This window comes from Pelmatolapia mariae, linkage group LG10_11 (assembly GCF_036321145.2).
Source record: "Pelmatolapia mariae isolate MD_Pm_ZW linkage group LG10_11, Pm_UMD_F_2, whole genome shotgun sequence".
NCBI lineage: Eukaryota > Metazoa > Chordata > Actinopteri > Cichliformes > Cichlidae > Pelmatolapia > Pelmatolapia mariae.
The window spans coordinates 565,267-584,118 of NC_086236.1; the positions used below are offsets into that span (position 1 = coordinate 565,267).

Here is an 18,852-nt window from a genome sequence, read left to right on the forward strand (position 1 = left end):
GTTTGGGGAATGAATGGACCCAGATGCAGAACTCTTTGAATAAAGACAGTTATTTTATTTATTTATTTATTTTTATATTTTGGGGGGTTTAATAAATTGGTCCATATTTCTAGAAATGAGAGCTGCTCCATCCAAAGTGGGATGGATGCCGTCTCTCCTAACAAGACCAGGTTTCCTCCAGAAGGTTTGCCAATTATCTATGAAGCCCACATCGTTTCTGGGACACCACTCAGACAGCCAGCAATTTAAGGAGAACATGCGGCTAAACATGTCACTCCTGGTCTGATTGGGGAGGGGACCAGAGAAAACTACAGAGTCCCACATTGTTTTGGCAAAGTTACACACCGATTCAATATTGATTTTAGTGACCTCCGATTGGCGTAACCGGGTGTCATTACTGCCGACGTGAATTATGATCTTACTGTATTTACGTTTACCCTTAGCCAGCAGTTTTAAATTTCCTTCAATGTCGCCTGCTCTGGCCCCTGGAAGACAATTGACTATGGTTGCCGGTGTCTCTAGCTTCACGTGTCTGAGAACAGAATCGCCAATTACCAGAGTTTGACCCCCGGCGGGTGTGTCGCCGAGTGGGGAAAAACGGTTAGACACATGAACAGGTTGGTGGTGTACCTGGGGCTTCTGTTTAAGACTATGCTTCCTCCTCACCGTCACCCAGCCACCCTCGTTCCCCAGCTGCTTGGGGTCTGCTGGGGAACAGCTAGCGGGGCCTACGCTATCGTCGGCTGCACCAGCTACAGGGGCCTGGCTAGCTACGGGTGAATGAAGGGTGCGAAGCCGAGTCTCCAATTCAGTAATCCTGGCCTCCAGAGCTGCAAATATGCTACATTTGTTACAAGTATCATTACTGCTCAAGGAGGCCGAGGAGTAACTAAACATCTGACACAATGAGCAGGAAAGTGCAGGAGGGACAGGTGAAGTAGCCATGGTGCTAACGAGTCGGCTACGAGCTAAGCTAAGCTAGTGAAACAGTACAGAGACAGTGAGTGAATACTTTGGCTATAAATTAGGGAGTGAGCACACAGAAAGGGTGATTCAGATGAAGCACGTTAAGATTATACTATGAAAACAGAAGTTATCTAAAAGTTTTTAATTAAATTGCTAAGCAGATAAGCTACTCAGAAACACCACTGTGTTTGGAACAGGAAGTGATACTCTACCGCAGAGCGAGTGAACAGCAGTGAGCGCACCACTTGGTCTTCTTGATCTTCTGCCTGTGTGTCTGAACCGAAGGTGATTCTGAGCTCCAGACCTGGAGCCGCCACCACTCGCCCTGCACAGCTTCAACTCTAAAGAGCAGCTAAAACTCATTTTTTTCTAGGTAAATGTGCTCACTTTGTCTTTGCTGTGGGTTACTTTCATTCGTTCACGTCTGTGAAGGTTTTTCTAACTGTTCCCTGTCTTAAGTGCTATAAAATAAATTGGACTTACTGAGACTGTGTTTAATAAAACTATAAAACACACTGATGATACTCTCTTTCTGCTGCGCTGCATGGATAAGTGTTGATGTGTACATAACTGTAGTCTAAATGTAAGTGATGAACATACTATTTGAAGCAGTTGTTTATTGTAAACAGTCATTAACCTTTATATGATTACAAACATCACATTTGTACCGCTGACACAGTCAGGTTAAAAACACATCATCATATTGTTTTCTTAAGCTGGTGCAGCGTGCACCGAGTCATGATCCACTGTAACTGTCATGAACCGCAGTGCGCGCACACAAGCAGGATCCAAAAGCAGACTCAATGCGTCTAACGCGAGCAAGAACAGTTTATTGTTTTAACAAAAGGTGACCCGGAACAACCAAGGAAGCAAAACAAGGAACTGAAGAAAAGTGGGAAGACAAACAACACAGGGAAGCCGTAATCGGGACCGTGGGAGATGCAACAGAAAGGGAGAAAATTACTAGTGAGCGGGGAGATAGAGAGACACAACAAGACAGGGCTTTAGTAATTGGCTTACGATCAGAGCGGGACCTTGGGGCTCGGAAGGGGGGAGTGTGCCCGTGGGAAGCGAATCCGAGGAGGCAGGAATGAGGACAGATAGTGCACTTAGTGATCGGGGCAGCAGGACAGGTGACACATATATACAAAGCCTTTGCTGGGAACCTAGTTACCACTGACGGGTGACTAACGGACCGGCGTGGAGCACCCGTCAGCGCAGGGTTAAATAGTCCTCCAGGTAATTGCCCAGAATGGGATGCAGGTGATGGCCCAGCCCAGGGGTGTGGCCACCAGGGCATCCCACACACTCCTCAGACACAGGGCCACGGACCATGACAGTAACGTACTGATTGTAAAGAAAAGCACCCCATATATCACATGATCAATAACTGATAATGATTAATGACGTAAAGACTCTCATCACCTTTAAGACACATTTAATTTTACCAGCAGCCAGTGTGTGAGCACAGCTGTCCCACAGTCACAGTGCTGGAAGTGAACACATCTTGTTTCTTTAAACTCACAGCTGTGCACGAGCTCTACAATCATTTCAATACTAAATAAATAAATATATAATTATTGTTGTTATCCATTAAATTAGTGAGTCGGCTCCTCAGTGTGAAAACATGAAATCAGTTTGTTATCAGTCAAATGATTAATCAGGAAATCTTTAGTTTTAAACACATTTTTTGCTGAAACAGCTGTTTTCTTGTTTTTATCACACACACACACACACACACACACACACACACACACACACACTATTCCATTCTATTACATTACATGTATATATTTATGACAATGCATGACGACACCATGAAACGACGACAGTCTCATAAAAAGCAGGATGAGGATGAGACTGTGATCCGACACATTTTCACAGTATGACGCACTCCCCACGTTTTATGGCTACAGCTGTAGCTCCCACTGCTGCTCCCACTGCTGCTCCCAGAGGGCCCAGCACGCTCCCAACACCCGCTCCTATCCCAACGCCCTTCAGGAACTGGTTCTTCCTCTCTGCTCGTCTTCTCGCTTCTTCTTCTGCCATGCCTGGATAATCTCTCAGAAGAGTCGCCTTCTCCTCTCTGATGGCTCTCTCGACCACTATGAACATCTCATTGATGTAGCAGCGTCCTCGGTTTCTCTGGACCATGGTGTTGACCTTCTTCAGCAGCTCTGTGACCTGAGAGGGATCCTCTTTTCTGTTGTTAAAAACATGATATCCTCCATGACACTGACGGACGAAGCGGTGCAGGGCTTCGTTTCCGGTAATTAGCATCTCCAAGTCGACTCCATCTGCATCCAGGTTGTCTCCGTGGGTTAACAAGGCCATGGTGAAAGCTGCTGCTTTGTCTCCAAACATCTCCTGGAGGATCTTCACTGTTTCTTGTTCTTCTTTGGTGAACCTGCCCACCTGGATCACAACCAGGAACACGTGAGGACCAGGAGAAGCGAAGGAGATGCATCTAGCAATCTCTCTCTTCACCTGCTCTTCAGGCATTTTGGTGTCAAACAGACCTGGAGTATCGACCACAGCCAGAGTCTGACCCCCAAACTCTCCCGTTTCCTTCTGACACTGTGACGTCACTGAAGAGAAACAGGATGTGGACTCGAAGGCTTTTCTCCCTAAGATGGTGTTTCCTGATGCGCTCTTCCCAACTCCGGTTCTCCCGACCAGCACCATCCTCAGGTGTTGGGCTGCAGCATCTGCCAGAGACCATAAACAGGTTACTGATACGTTTAACGGGACTCCTTCAGCCAGCTCATCACAGTAGGACAGTTATATTTAGGTGTTATTCACACTAGACAGGTGTGACTGTGAGGAGGCAAGGTGACCCGCACTGACAGCTACCTCACACAGGAACCACGACGAAGATGCATGACAGGCAGACACGCAGCATGGAAACCAGACGCTCAGAGGCAGGAGTATCACAGCCCACAGGACATGAGGTCAACGCTGAGCAGCAGAGAAATGACTTAAGCTGTTCTGAGGAAAATAAATGATCTAAAACAAAACCTCAGGCTGCAGCTAAAGTTCAGTTTTCACATCATGAGAACGTGAAACCGTGCCAGGAATGCAGTTCAGGTTTAATGGGTTCTTAAAGCCTTCCAAGAATGCAGAAGGACTGAACTCAGCCAGGAAATAACCAAAACTAAACGTCACAACAATCCAAACCACAACGCTGTTATGTAATCGAGGGAACTGGAACCTGTTTATTTCACACCAGCTTTAAACAACCACAATGGACCAAAGTGATGCACAGAAGAATCAATACAATAAAAATTAATGCAATAAAATTAAGTAGCTCAAATCAACATCTCACACAGTGGAGCGAGGTAAAAACCGTGAGGCGGGACTCTGGACCAATGAGACGAGCGACGGATGAACCACCAGCTCCAATAACACAGCCGAGTGGTAACAGAGGCTGGTCACTGTTTCAAAGTGCCGCTGAGACAGAATCGGCTTTGCTTTGGTCGGCTGGAAAAAGCTGAATTTGTGCTCGTCGGCCTGATGAACTGTGCCAAGGAGCACAGATCGACAGGTCAGAGTGGTGCCACCAAACACCGCCACAGTGTTTGTCTCATTAATATTTAAAAAGTAGCCGTTATATCTTCATAATATGCTTCATAGTTTCTTAGTATGGGAGCAGGTGGAGAGAAAAGAGAAGGGGGCCTGAACCTGAGCCCTGTGGGACCCCACACGAGGAAGGAGCAGAGGATTCATCGTCACCAAGTGGATCGAAACCAATGCTCACCCACTGCCCCAAACAACAGAGTAAAATTTAAGGATCCACTGTGTGAAAACCACACAGTCACCAGAGTCAGTCAAAAAAATACGGCATTAAAACCTCTTAAAGAGCTGTTTGAGTGCTGGGTACGGTTCAGAAAACCTCCAGGATGTTATTGCGTTCCAGAAAGGACGTTCTCATAAACTATCATCTCCAGGATTTAAGTTTGGCCTGTAGTTAGAGAGAAGTGTGGGATCCAGAGCAGGTTTTAAGCAGAGGTGGAACTACTGCATGTGTCTGAGGACGGACTGCTATTAACAACGAGAGCAGAAGGCCAGAGAGCACAACGAGGAGGGACGTTTGGTGCAGAGGTGGTGTGGGGGAAGTGTGGGCCCCGCCCCTCCCTGAGCCTGGTTCTGCCGGAGGTTTCTTCCTGTTAAAAGGGAGTTTTTCCTTCCCACTGTCACCAAAGTGCTTGCTCACAGGGGGTCATATGATTGTTGGGTTTTTCTCTACAATATAAAGCGCCTTGAGGAGACTGTTGTTGTGATTTGGCGCTGTATAAATAAAATCTATAAGCTCCTGGCATGTTGGAGATGTTAGCTCTTTATACAGTAAAGTTACAGCAGGATACAAATAACATCAGGCTGATCCTGCCACGAACCCATTTTTTTTAACCCATTTTGCACAGAGAGGCATTTTTTGAAAAATGTATTGATAGCAATGTTGAATATTATTACACAGGAAAAAACAACTACATGTAAAATAATCACAGCGTGACGCCTCTGCCTTTGTAAACGGAGGGACAGTAACTGCGTGTGTGTATAAAACCTGCAGATAGTCAGATTAACAGAATTTTGTCTCTATCTGTGATTCTGCAGTTCATCTCACGTAAACAATAACGTGTGCACAGCGTGACGTGAGTGTCTGTGGATCGTTAAGGACGAGTCACTGGTGTTAAATAAGACGCGAGGCTCGTGACAGAAAATTGTCAGACAGCGTGTTTCCTTTGGCATCGTTCAGCGTTTCCTGATGATGATGCCAGAATCCCGTAACACCTGCAGTCACACCTGCAGTGGTTTTTCATGAGTCCCAAACCTACAGAGAACCAGGCTGCGGGAGGTTCCTCTCATTTATTTATCAAACATAATGTTAAAGCAGTCATGAGGTCAGCAGGCGGAAACATCACTGAACTGTTTGTCCCTCTGACACGTTAGGACTCGTTACATATCAGCCTCAGCCACACGCAGGAGCAAAGAGTGCTTTGGTTCTTGTGCCTGTAAAATGAGCTACATGGGTCATCTTTCAGGATGTGGTGATCCAAATGTTTCACAATAAAAGCAACAGAAGAAAAAGACATGTGGACAAAGTTTAACCAGAGTTCAGTTAAACAGCCCGTTTTTATATTTTTGTGAGTCTGAATTTCAGAGCAAATGAATAAAAATCAAACACTGTAAATGTACTTACAAGCTGGCATGCCGGCCATGTTTCTGCTCTTCAGGTTTTCTGAAGCTTTGTCGCAGTTTAATTCCTCCTGCTGAACATTTTTATACCTGCTGTGTTTGCCGACGTGAGGATCCTCCCTTTAACGGCGAGATGCGGCAGCATCCACGGCTCAGAGTGGGCGTGGCATTGGTTTGGCTCCAGGGGTTAAAACGTGTGGCTGCATCCTGCCGCTGAAGCTTGAACCTGGCCCGGGTTCAAACAGGTGTGCTCACTCTGCAGCACCGACACGCTCACCAGCTCAGTGCATCACTGATCACTCTTCAGACTCTTCAGACTTTCTGTAATAAAATTCTACTGAGTTTGAACAAAAACCTGAATTAACTGAACTCTGATTGGTTACTTCATCATTAATTAACGTTATTTTATTCTTGTCCTTCTTTTGTTTTTATTGTGAAACATTTGAAACACCAACCCTGACAGGAGGCTCATACAGCTGTGAACACAGAGTTCCTCCTGTAAGCGTCTCTAACCTGTTCATTAAAGTCAGATCTACTGACAGAGCAGCATCTGCAGGACTGACCCTGGAACTGACTTCAGGGGATTTCCTTCTGGTGAACCTGCTCAGCCCGTTTGTTTGGCACTTCTCTGAAGTTAGCGGTTTCTTCCTGGATTCTTGAGCTTTGACTTCTTTCCCGTTGTAGTTTTCTTGGGTTTTTCCACGTTGGCATCTGTCTGCCGTAACCTCAGTCTCACCTGTGCGTCCTTTAACACCTGCACCTGAACACACAGTGTGTTACATGTTAGGGACAGTTCAGTGAGAGTCTTTTCATACAGTGTTTAATATTAGAGGGTGTGCCACAGCACTGAGAGGGTGGAGCAGGTGGAGTAAACATCAGTGAAAAACATCTGTCGGTGTGGTGGAGGATATCAGGTTTGTCTCTGAGGGCGGAGCAGGTGGAGAACATCAGCACCAGCTGCTGACAGCAACACATCCTGTTATTTTTTAAATGTGTCAAATATCAATAAGAAGATAAAACATGAGTGTAAATGAAAATGTTTGATCTAAAATAAAAACATAAAGTTCTCACACAAAAACTACATTTGAACTCAGTTTCATTCATTCAGTTATAATCCTGTAAGTAACCCTGCAGTCATACAGACCCCAACAATCGACCCCCTACGAGCATTGCTATGGCAACAGTGGGAAGGAAAAACTCCTAAGGGGGGATTCGGGGTCACCTGATCCAGCCATAACTATACTAATACTGACTCATGATAAAAGTAGAGACAGCGTCTGTCTCCTGAATCCAAGCTGAAGGTAAAAAATCAGTTAGTTTCGCTCGTGTACTGTAAAGATAACGTTTCACCTGAAATATAAAACTGTCCATTTCTAGTACAATGCTGCATCAATGCTGTATCATAAAAATTATAATAACAGAGGACAAAAATATAATCAAAGAGTTATAATCCATAAGATTTTGACACTTCTTTTTAAATGCATGGACCAGCTCCTATTTATCTTTCTGACCTTCTAAATTGGTAAACTCCAGCGAGATCTTTGAGGTCTGTGGACTTCTAGTTGTCCCTCAGTCTAGATTCAAACACAGAGGAGATCAGGCTTTTGCTGCGACTGCTTCGAAACTGTGGAATAAACTGCCTTTACATATCAGGACCTCCTTAACACTGGATACTTTTAAAACTCGTCTAAAGACCCATTTTTACTGTCTGTCATTATTTTATTCTTATTTTTCTCTTATCTTTGATTTTACTTTCTTTTTAAAATTTTATAGAATTTTATTGTACAGTACTTTGTTCAACAGCTGTTGTTTTTAAAAGTGCTAAAAAAATAAAACTGATTTGATTTGATTTATTCCATCGTTCACAGATATGTTGTGTAATTATGGAGGTTTTTACCACAGAAATTGTGGGAAATATGTTTTTTTTGTTGTTTATTTGTGAGTTTATAACAACTGCAAGTGTTAGTAAACTATCAAAAGGTTTAATTATTAAAATTTTACAGATTTCTGTTGGTAATGCCTTTTATAACGATCCCAGCAAACAACTGCGCTGTACCAAGCAATTGGCACAGTACACCACAGCACACGTGCCATTTATCTTTGAGTTGGCCAATAGGTGGAGGCTTGACACCTGAAAGATAAGAGCAACAGAAAAAAAGAGCAGCGTATCCTGGCATGCAACAGTGTTGGTGTGTTTTATTTTACTATTAGTGGTAAGATGATAGAAAAGTAAACAATAGAAATGCATATTCTTTATTATCCTTAAGATATCTTCACATTTAATGAGTGTGAACAATAAATGTTCAATTCCTGTGAAATTACAGGCTTGCATCATTAAATATACAATAAATATTTATTTTGAATAAAGCAAACACAGCGAAACTACTTCCAACAGCAGCTACGGACGAACCTCTGCCTTTCAGAAGTCTGAGAGACAAAGGATCTTACACCAAGCAGTAAATGCTTTTATTGTGTTAAAAACAGGATGTTGACGTGATTGGTCAGAAAGTTGGGGGGAAACCACAGTATCCCTTATTTGTCTCGAATCCGGCTCACGCTTCATCCCCCTCACATGTTGGACTCCTCCCTGTAATAGGACACTTCACCATGGCAACCATCCCAGGTTGCTGTCTGGCCTGTGAAGGTAGAGAGAGAGGGGCGGCTTTCTCTGACACCAAGATTTATAGCGTCCCCTCAAAGTTTGGGGCTTCTCACCGTTTATGTCTGTCAGTGTCTGAGTGAACAGTCTGTTACTGTAACAGCCCCCACAGGCTGCTGTGGAACCATCATGACCTGTGGATGGCGCCGCACACAGCTCTGCTGACTCAGCTTTTCTTACAGGACATAAAGACGTTTTGTGACCAGGCTGCTGACTCTTGTACCTTTGACTGCAATGTATAGGTCTGTTACCACCCCTATTGTCCAAGCTGGGGGGGGGGGGGTCACCATAGGTAATACAAACTAAAGCCAAAACTGTTCTACAAGACAGATCTGTGTGCAATAGAGCAGTGGTCCCCAGACTTTTTTGTGCCATGGACCGGTTTATGTTTATTTAGGGGGGCTGAATAATTACGCACACCCCACTTTGCAGTTATTTATTTGTAAAAAATGTTTGGAATCATGTATGATTTTTGTTCCACTTCTCACGTGTACACCACTTTGTGTTGGTCTTTCACGTCGAATTCCAATAAAATTGATTCATGTTTGTGGCTGTAATGTGACAAAATGTGGGAAAGTTCAAGGGGGCTGAATACTTTTGCAAGCCCCTGTATAAATTCCCCCTCTCGCCCCTGCGGGCGGTCAATCCTTCAAGTTTGGGTCCTCTACCAGAGGCCTGGGAGCTTGAGGGTCCTGCAGTATCTTAGCTGTTCCCAGAACCGCGCACTTCTGGACAGAGATCTCTCCTGTTGTTCTTGGGATCTGCTGGAGCCACTCGCCTAGTTTGGGAGTCACCGAGTGCTCCGATTACCCTGGGACCACTGTTACTGATAGGTTTGTAGCTTAACCCTATTCGCTGGAACGTTGAAGACAATGTAATTACACAGCAAGCAACACACAAGTAGGCAACGTTCTTTGTTTCCGTGCACGGGAGAGAACCAGAGAAACGCCGTTCCTTCGCTTGACCCCAGTTGCTCTCGTCCGCTCCCCCGTAACACTGCTCTTTTATTGTGGTTACATGAATATGCATAGGTTCATTAACATATGACATCTTACATAGGTATACATGTGAACAAAGAATACCCTGTGTGTGTGTGTGTGTGTGTGTGTGTGTGTGTGTGTGTGTGTGTGTGTGTGTGTGTGTGTGTATCTGTGTGTGTGTGAAGACTCTCCAAAGCCGTCCATCTAAACAAAAGGCACTTAGACTAAAACAGATATAGACACGTTTATCCTACCATAAAACAATAAGACAAGGTACGACCTCTCCCATGCTCACAGAGTTCTCTGGAATGCACACAAAGTTTGCAGACTATTAAGGATCAAACCTCTACCAATCTACAACTGATTATAAAACTCTAAGCATATATGAGTAGATATTTCTAAGCATAAATAACAATCACAATACAAATCTAACAGTTACCTTCACCCTTCACATCTTCTCTAGCTCTTCTCTGAGCCCTTGGTATTTCTCGAGCTTCTCGTGTTCCTTCTTTCTGATGTTACAGTCCAACTTTGTCCAGCCACTGGTAGGATTTCTGGATATCAGCCACCTCCTCTATCTGCCGGTGGTACATACCGTGCAGGGGCCTGTCCTTCCATGATGGTTCCTCGCCTTCCTCCTCTTTCTTGGGTTTCTGCTGCCTGAGGTATTCACTGAGCACGCTGTCAGTTGGGGCCATCTTCGTGATGTATTTGTGGATGTTTCTTGTCTCATCCTGGACTGTGGTGCTGACACTCACCAGTCCCCGGCCCCCTTCCTTCCGCTTAGCGTACAGCCTCAGGGTGCTGGACTTGGGGTGAAACCCTCCATGCATGGTCAGGAGCTTCCTTGTCTTGATGTCAGTGGCTTCTATCTCTTCCTTTGGCCAGCCTATTACCCCAGCTGGGTACCTGATCACGGGCAGGGCGTAGGTGTTGATAGCCCGGATCTTGTTCTTACCGTTCAGCTGACTCCTCAGGACTTGCCTGACCCTCTGCAGGTACTTGGTGGTTGCAGCTTTTCTAGCGGCCTCTTCATGGTTCCCATTTGCCTGCGGGATCCCCAGGTACTTGTAACTGTCCTCGATGTCTGAAATGTTGCCTTCTGGTAGTTCAATCCCCTCAGTTCTGACTACCTTCCCTCTCTTTGTTACCATCCGACTACACTTCTCCAGTCGGAACGACATTCCAATGTCATTGCTGTATATCCTGGTAGCGTGGATCAGTGAATCGATGTCTCGTTCACTCTTGGAGTCTTCTCCGCCCCCTTTTGTGAGTGTGGACGCTTCCTCTCTTTGCTCTTCAAATGCTTTGCTTCTTTTATTGATTTGTATTGATTTTTATGCTGATTTTTCCCTTTTTTCCATATGAGCTTACCTGCGAGAGCTTCTGGACACTTATAGATCATTAGGACTAAAGTGTTCTTAACAGAAACAGCAACATTTTTAGTTACCTTATCCTCAGCGCTCCGTGTGTCTGTGGCCTAGACACAGCTGAAGCCTGATTACAGCGTCTGGACACCGAACAACCTCAATAGCCTGGAAAGGTGCTAACCGCTAGGCTAACTAGCAACAAGATGCCTCCCCTCTCCACAGATGACTACCACAGCCTCCTGCAGAAGATTGCAGTACTGGAGACAAAAATTCATCGCTTAGAAGTAAACGTGGAGGTAAATGGACTGTGTGGAAATGAAACAACCTTGCCTTTGATTCAAAGCAATGGCGATGAGCAAGCTAGTACACAGCTAAGGAGCACAGATAACATGACCAAGAAAGTAGACTCTGTGCATTATTATAAATCCTCAAGCGATAATCCCCCCCTTGGACTGTCTTGGTGCAAAACCAAGACATAAATCATGTCTCCTGGAAGGGGGAGGACGTATCACAGGCAGAGCACAGCGAGCTGAAATCTCTGAAACCGACTGGCCTTCACTTCCTACGAGACAGAGAAGCTCTTCTACCCCTGTATACGGGAGGAAACAGGACTGGACAACCGTGAATAGGAAGGTTAACAACAAACCTCCAAAACAACTGAATGTGAAACTGCAGAACAGATTTGCTCCACTATCAAAGGACCCTGGATCTCTATCGGACAACCATCCATCTAAAAGTAGCGAAGTAAGGTCTGAAAATCTGTTGAAAAGTAAAAGGCCACAGGGAAAGCTAAAGGCTAGGCCTGAAACTCTGATTGTGGGTGACTCTGCCGTAAAGGATGTACAAAGGCTGTGCGGTAAGAACACTAAAGTCCTCTGCTTTCCTAAGGATATGGTCAACAACCTGAAGGAGAGAATTCTTCAAATTGCAGATGAATATCCAACTGTGACAAACATTGTTCTGCATACAGGGTCAAACGATGTGTCCAAACAACAGTCAGAGGTTCTGAAACGGGACTTTACTGGATTATTAAATACTGTAAACTCTCTGAATGCAGCTGTATTCATCAGTGGGCCTGTACCGCCCGTCAGAGGAGGAGACGAGAGATTCAGCAGATTGTTTGCACTGAATAAATGGCTTATATCAACATGTGCTGACCACTCAGTGCATTTTATCAACAACTTTAATATTTTCTGGGAACGCAGGCATCTGTTTAAAGCAAATGGATTTAATTTTAACAAGTCAGGGGTGAAACTGTTCACCTCCAACTTGTTCTATTCCATACGTCATCCATCTGTGCTTGGTGCCAAGGCTGAGATAAACGAGGAGTTATCTAATAAAGAGGAACAAACAGTACTCCAAGAACAAACAAAGCCCAGCAGAAACCTTGAGGAGGAGCTCCATCTGCCCCCACCCGGGAAGAGCCTCAGAAAGGAGAGACATCTGAGGCAAGAAGAGGGGTCCCTATTTGCCTCCAACTCTCTCAACAACACCAACGACCAGGACCAGGACCAGGGACCACGACCTTCCCCAGTCCACCAAACCCCTGACAGGCCATCACCCCCCTCCCCCTCCCTTTCTCCCCCCTCCCCACACCTGAAATTCACTGAGGAGATGATGGAGCGGGTCAATGCTGGGCTCAGATCTACCCCCCGGCCCAATCCCTTTTTGTCCCCCATAAACCCCCCACCAGAGCAGCCAAAGGTTCGCCATCGAGCCCCGCCCTCAACAGAGCAATCAAAGTTACACTGCGCAGCCTCGCCCCCCTTAGTTCCTCCTTACCACCTTCATGCTCTGTCTCCGCAGTCTGATGTGTGATATGTGGAGGGTCCGGGCTGCGAGGATTATGACAGTGGTGACTTTTCCCAGGAGAAGCTGGGACCCTGTTTACTAGAAGGTTTTAAAATTTCTGTACTTTTAGGTGACAGAAGGAGACGTGTGGCCTGGTCAAAACACGGAGAGCTGCACTCTAAAAGATCTTTAAATGTAGTAAACATACCTTGTGTGCCACAGACTGCTCCCAAACACGAGGGGGCAAATAATACCTCTAAAACACTTAAGTTGGCTTTATTAAACGTTAGATCTTTAGCTGGGAAAACATTTTTAATTAATGATTTAATCACTGAGCACAGCCTTGATTTTATGTTTTTAACCGAAACTTGGTTGGACCAAAGTAACAGTGGAGCTGTTCTCATCGAGACGACCCCTCCTAACTACAGTTTTATCAGTGAGGCCAGGGTGAGCAGGAGAGGAGGAGGGGTTGCTGTCTTATTTAATGAATCATCTCAATGTAAGCAGCTATCTCCTGGAAGTTTTCAGTCTTTTGAATATGTGGCGTTACAGCTGAAGGCCCCATCCAAAGTTGTGTTTCTTAATGTTTACAGGCCTCCCAAATACTGCACAGACTTTTTTAACGACCTCAGTGAACTGCTGTCTGTGATCTGTGTTGATTTCGACTGTGTAATTATTGTTGGGGATTTTAACATCCATGTGGACAACCCTCAGGACAAAGGGACTAAAGACCTGAGTAACACTCTGGGCAACTTTGGGCTGACTCAGCATGTAACAGAGGCCACACATAATAGAGGACACACTCTTGACCTACTGATCTCCAAGGGCCTGAGCATTTCAAAGGTTACTGTGTCTGATGTGGGCCTGTCTGATCATTACTGTGTTTTCTTTGAAAGTAAAATCTCAGCCCACACAAATATATCAACAGCAGTGATCACAAAACGGTGTATAACTGAACACAGTAGTGAGATCTTTAACCAGGTCTTCCCATTAACACCTGACCTGTCCAGAGGTTCAGTCAATGAGCTCATCACTAGCTTCAATGCTAAAATGTTAAATGTAATGGACACTATTGCTCCCATTAAGGTGAAGGTTATCTCTGGAAGGAAGAAGTCTCCATGGAGAAACTCCACACTGGTGAAAAATGAAAAAAGAGAGTGTAGGAAAGCTGAGCGCAGATGGAGAAAAACAAACCTCCAGGTTCATTATGACATCTATAAAGAGAAACTTCACAATTATAATTTACAACTGAGGAGTGCAAGGAGGTCCTACTTCTCTGACATCATCACCAAAAACAGTCATAACGCTCGGGTCTTATTTTCTACAGTTTACAGACTAACAAACCCTCCTGTGTCAGTGGCAGCTGAACTTCATTCGACCATGGCCTGCAATGACTTTGCCAAATTCTTCACAGAAAAAATCCAAAAGATTAGACAAGCAATTGGTACATCAACAGCAGATCCAGGATATGTACTGTGTCCACCGAAAAACTGTTTAAACACCATCAAACAGTTTCACCCTATTAACAGCAAAGACCTGGAGGACATCTTAGGTCAACTGAACTCCTCCTCTTGCTGTTTAGATGTCCTGCCAACAAGTTTTTTCAAAAAGGTCTCAAAGACTTTGGAGTCAGACCTGTTACAGATCGTAAACTTTTCCTTAATATCAGGTGTGCTGCACCTTAGAACACATATACATCAACACTACATATGAGCGGGTAGAGGGAGGTTTGGAGTCTTCTCACACCCCCGGTCTCTGCGGCCTGCTGGAGCGGGGGGGCTAGGAGGAGGAGTTGGCCGTCCGACTGGGGTCTGGTGTGTGGGGCCTCCCTGCTGCTGCGGAGTCGGGGCAGTCTGCTTCTCCCCACTGCAGGGAAAAGGGTAACACCACCTGGGTCTGGGTGCAGTTTCCCCCTCCAGGGGCAAGGGTACCTAGACCCGGTTCTTAGAGTACGCTTGGGGAGTGTGATTGTGTGTACAGCGTCTCTTTATGTCTGTCTCCACGTTGGTTGAGTGTGGAGTAATTGCCTATGAGAGCATGAGGGTGGGAATGGATGTTTGTATTTGAGTGTGCCTGTATGTCTGTGTCTATATGTCAGGTTGGGTATCAGACGCCACCTCTCTGGGGACATCTCAGGCCCTCCAAGGTTTGGAGGCCTATCTCCCCCCACCACTTCCCCTGCTGGTGGCAGATGCCCTCAGACATCGATGCGTTGGTGGTTCTTTGTGTCCGGGGGTGGGCGTCCGGGTACACACTGGCTCACTCCTTGGTGGCTGCTTATCGGGGCCTGGAACCTGGGGCTCGCTCGGGCCACTTCGGGGGTGGGGTGCCCTCGGCCTCTCGGCCTGGGGCTCGGTCACTCAGGCACAGCTGGCTGCCGGCGGAGCTCACGGGCACGTCACCGCAACCCCCCCTGGCTTCTGCTCCGCGGCTGCTGAGTGATCCCTCATCTGGGACTCTCCTCAGCTCTTTCTGGGACAGTGGCGCGGCTGCCCCTCTGTTGGTCTTCCTTGGTCTCTTGTGTTCTGGGGGCCTCTGGATGTCTGGAGTTTTGATCTCCTCCATACCTGCTTCATGCCCTGGAGGATGGGACTGTGGCCCCCCACACCCTCTAGCAGATCATTACATTAAGGAACCTTTTAAATACAAGCGCGCTCATGCTCACAGGTGTACACACAGGTGATCACACACACAAACTACACCCTTTTTGGCTCCTACCTCAAAGCACACTGTGCGCTGTCGATCTTACGTGCTGCACAATAATGTTTAATATTAAGTATGTAGTGTTATATTCCCATATATCATTGTGATGTTGTTTATTCTATTACTCTCGTTTTCTTCTGCTTGTTTTCTTTTTTTCTTTCTCAACAGGTGATCCAGGTGATCGATATATGTATTTTTTGTCTGCTTATTTTGTTGGTTTTTGTTTTTTGCCCTTTATCCCCGTCCCTCTTCTCCGCTGTTTTTTTTTGTTTTGTTTTGTTTTTTCCCCCTCTTTCTTTCTCCCTTTTCTTTTCCCCTGTCCCGTATCTAGCAAGTAAAAAAAATAAAATAAAATAAAATAAACAATAAAAGGTAAATCAAATGGACCATTACGGCAAGGCTGGGATGGTCCATTTGGTAAAGTAAATCCGTTGGGCATCTTTCTTCGCCTTTAGACAATAATTCTGATGGCAAAAGAACCAAACGGGACAGGTTTAATAAAAAGAAAAAAAAAAAAAAAATGTCAGGTGTGTTTCCAGAACCACTAAAAACTGCTGTAATAAAACCTATACTGAAAAAGGACAATCTTGACAAGACACAAATGAATAACTACAGGCCGATCTCAAATCTCCCATTTTTAAGTAAGATCATTGAAAAAGCAGTTTCTCAACAGCTCAATTACTTCTTAACACAGAATAACTGCTATGATGCCTTCCAGTCAGGTTTTAGACAGAACCACAGCACTGAAACCGCTCTGACCAAAGTGTTTAATGACATATGTCTGAATACAGACGGTGGAACAATGTCAGTCTTAGTTTTACTGGATCTCAGTGCAGCATTTGATACAGCTGACCACAACATATTACTCAAACGACTGGAGAACTGGGCAGGTCTTTCAGGAACTGTACTAAACTGGTTCAAAACATACTTAGAAAACAGGAAATACTTTGTATCAATAGGTAACTTCACATCTGAGCAGACAAGTATCACATGTGGAGTTCCCCAAGGTTCCATCTTGGGACCCCTTCTGTTTAACATTTACATGCTCCCACTGGCACAGATTATAAAGAACAACAAAATAAACTATCATAGCTATGCAGATGACACACAAATATATATCACAATGTCACCAGGAGACCGAGGCCCTGTACAGGCTCTTGGTAAATGCATTGAGGAAATTAATGACTGGTTGTGCCACAATTTTCTCCAGCTAAACAAAAACAAAACTGAAGTAATAGTCTTTGGAGCCAAAGAAAAACGATTACAGGTCACCAGAGAACTTCAATCTATACACCTAAAAACCACCAACCAGGCGAGAAATCTGGGTGTAGTGATGGATGCAGACCTAAACTTAGAAAAACACATTAAGACAATAAGAAAATCAGCTTACTATCACCTCAAGAATATTTCAAGGATAAAAGATCTGATGTCTCAACAGGACCTGGAAAAACTAGTCCATGCATTCATCTTTAGCAGGCTTGATTACTGTAACAGCATCTTTACAGGTCTACCTAAAAAATCAGTCAGACAACTACAGCTCATTCAGAACTCTGCTGCTCGAGTCCTCACTAAGACCAAAAAAGTGGACCACATCAGTCCAGCTCTGAGGTCTTTACACTGGCTGCCTGTCCGTCAGAGGATAGACTTTAAAGTTCTGATGCTGGTCTATAAAGCTCTGAATGGTTTAGGACCAAAATACATCAGTGACCTCCTGACCCAGTATGAACCTTCCAGATCCCTCAGGTCATCTGGATCTGGATTTTTATCAGTTCCCAGAGTCAGAACCAGACACGGAGAAGCTGCATTCAGCTTTTATGCTCCATATATCTGGAACAAACTCCCAGAAAGCCTCAGATCAGCTGAAACACTCAGTTTATTTAAATCCAGGTTGAAGACTCACCTGTTCTCAGCTGCTTTTGAATAAAGCACCAAATCCACACTTTTAAGCTTAAATTTCAAAACTTACATTTTAACTACTGATTTTATCTGCTGTTCTGATTTTCATGTTCTGAAAACATCCCCCCACCCCCACTAGGTGATGGAGCCGATCAAAGGAACAGAGAGGGATTGATCTAATGTGATGGCAGAGGCTGTATCAAGACTAATGTGGTCTATTAGATGGTTTCTATATTGGTTAGAATTGAAATTATTTTTATTTTTCCAGTTAATGAGGACTGTTTTCTTGGCAATGCATAGGGCCGTAAAAACCATGTTTCTGTAGTGACATCATCCAATTTGCCCAACAAGCACACTAGAGGGGAGGCTGGTATGTTACATTTCAGACACTTTGATAAGTCTTCACATATCCTGCACCAAAACTTCTGAACTGGTGGACAGAACCAAAGAGCGTGGATATAATTGTCCGGTGTATTGGTTTGACAGTGTGAGCAGTTGTTGGAAGACGTAAAGCCCATCTTGAACATCCGATGACCAGTATAGTGCACTCTATGTAGTACTTTGTATTGTATTAACTGCAGACTGGGATTTATAATCCCAGTCTGTTACACAATGTAACAAAGATTATTTTAATTAAAAAATAACCATAAGCAGATGCCCAAAGCCTAACAACACAACCACAACAGATATTTAACTTTTGTACCACCAGGTTTTCATATACTTATATTTAAAAGTGTATTCCTCTCCCGCACTAACTCCCGCTTCGTCCACGATTGTTATGAGAAAAATTCTCCTGTATGACCCGCAATGAATTCTGGGATATGGTGGGCCTGGAAGGATGCACCCAACCCATCCTTCAAATCTGGGAAAAACAAGGACAGATTTGTGTCCACATTTGGAGGACTCTTCAAATTTGGACAGCCTTCGTCGGATTACTGTGACGTCATTGCCTCCAAATGTGGCCTTCAAAGGATGCTACTCCTGAATTTGGACACAGCACATATATGCACAAGAGGGTAATCAAGGAAGTGGAAACAGCTGGGAACAAAGGAGGGAGAAATGAGACAGAGGAAGCTAACGTGCACATGAGACAAGGGCTATCAAAATAAGACAGGAAACTCAACAAACACAGAGAGACACAGAAACTTGATCCAGGAAGAAACTAACAAACACCTGACAGACAGACATGACGGGCGATGACGGGCTTAACATAGAAGACACCAAGGGAAGAAACACAGAGACTAAGGGAACAGGAAGTAAACCAATAATCCTAAAGTCACTCATGAGCGGAGGA

At 44.7% G+C, this 18,852-nt stretch overlaps 1 protein-coding gene across 1 annotated transcript; it reads right to left on the minus strand.

Moving 5' to 3' along the window:
• Positions 1-2,844: 2,844 nt before the first annotated feature.
• LOC135933654 (GTPase IMAP family member 4-like) lies at positions 2,845-3,651 on the minus strand. Its single transcript, XM_065471781.1, has one exon. The coding sequence runs from the start codon at positions 3,649-3,651 to the stop codon at positions 2,845-2,847; it is 807 nt and encodes a 268-aa protein (XP_065327853.1).
• Positions 3,652-18,852: the final 15,201 nt, after the last annotated feature.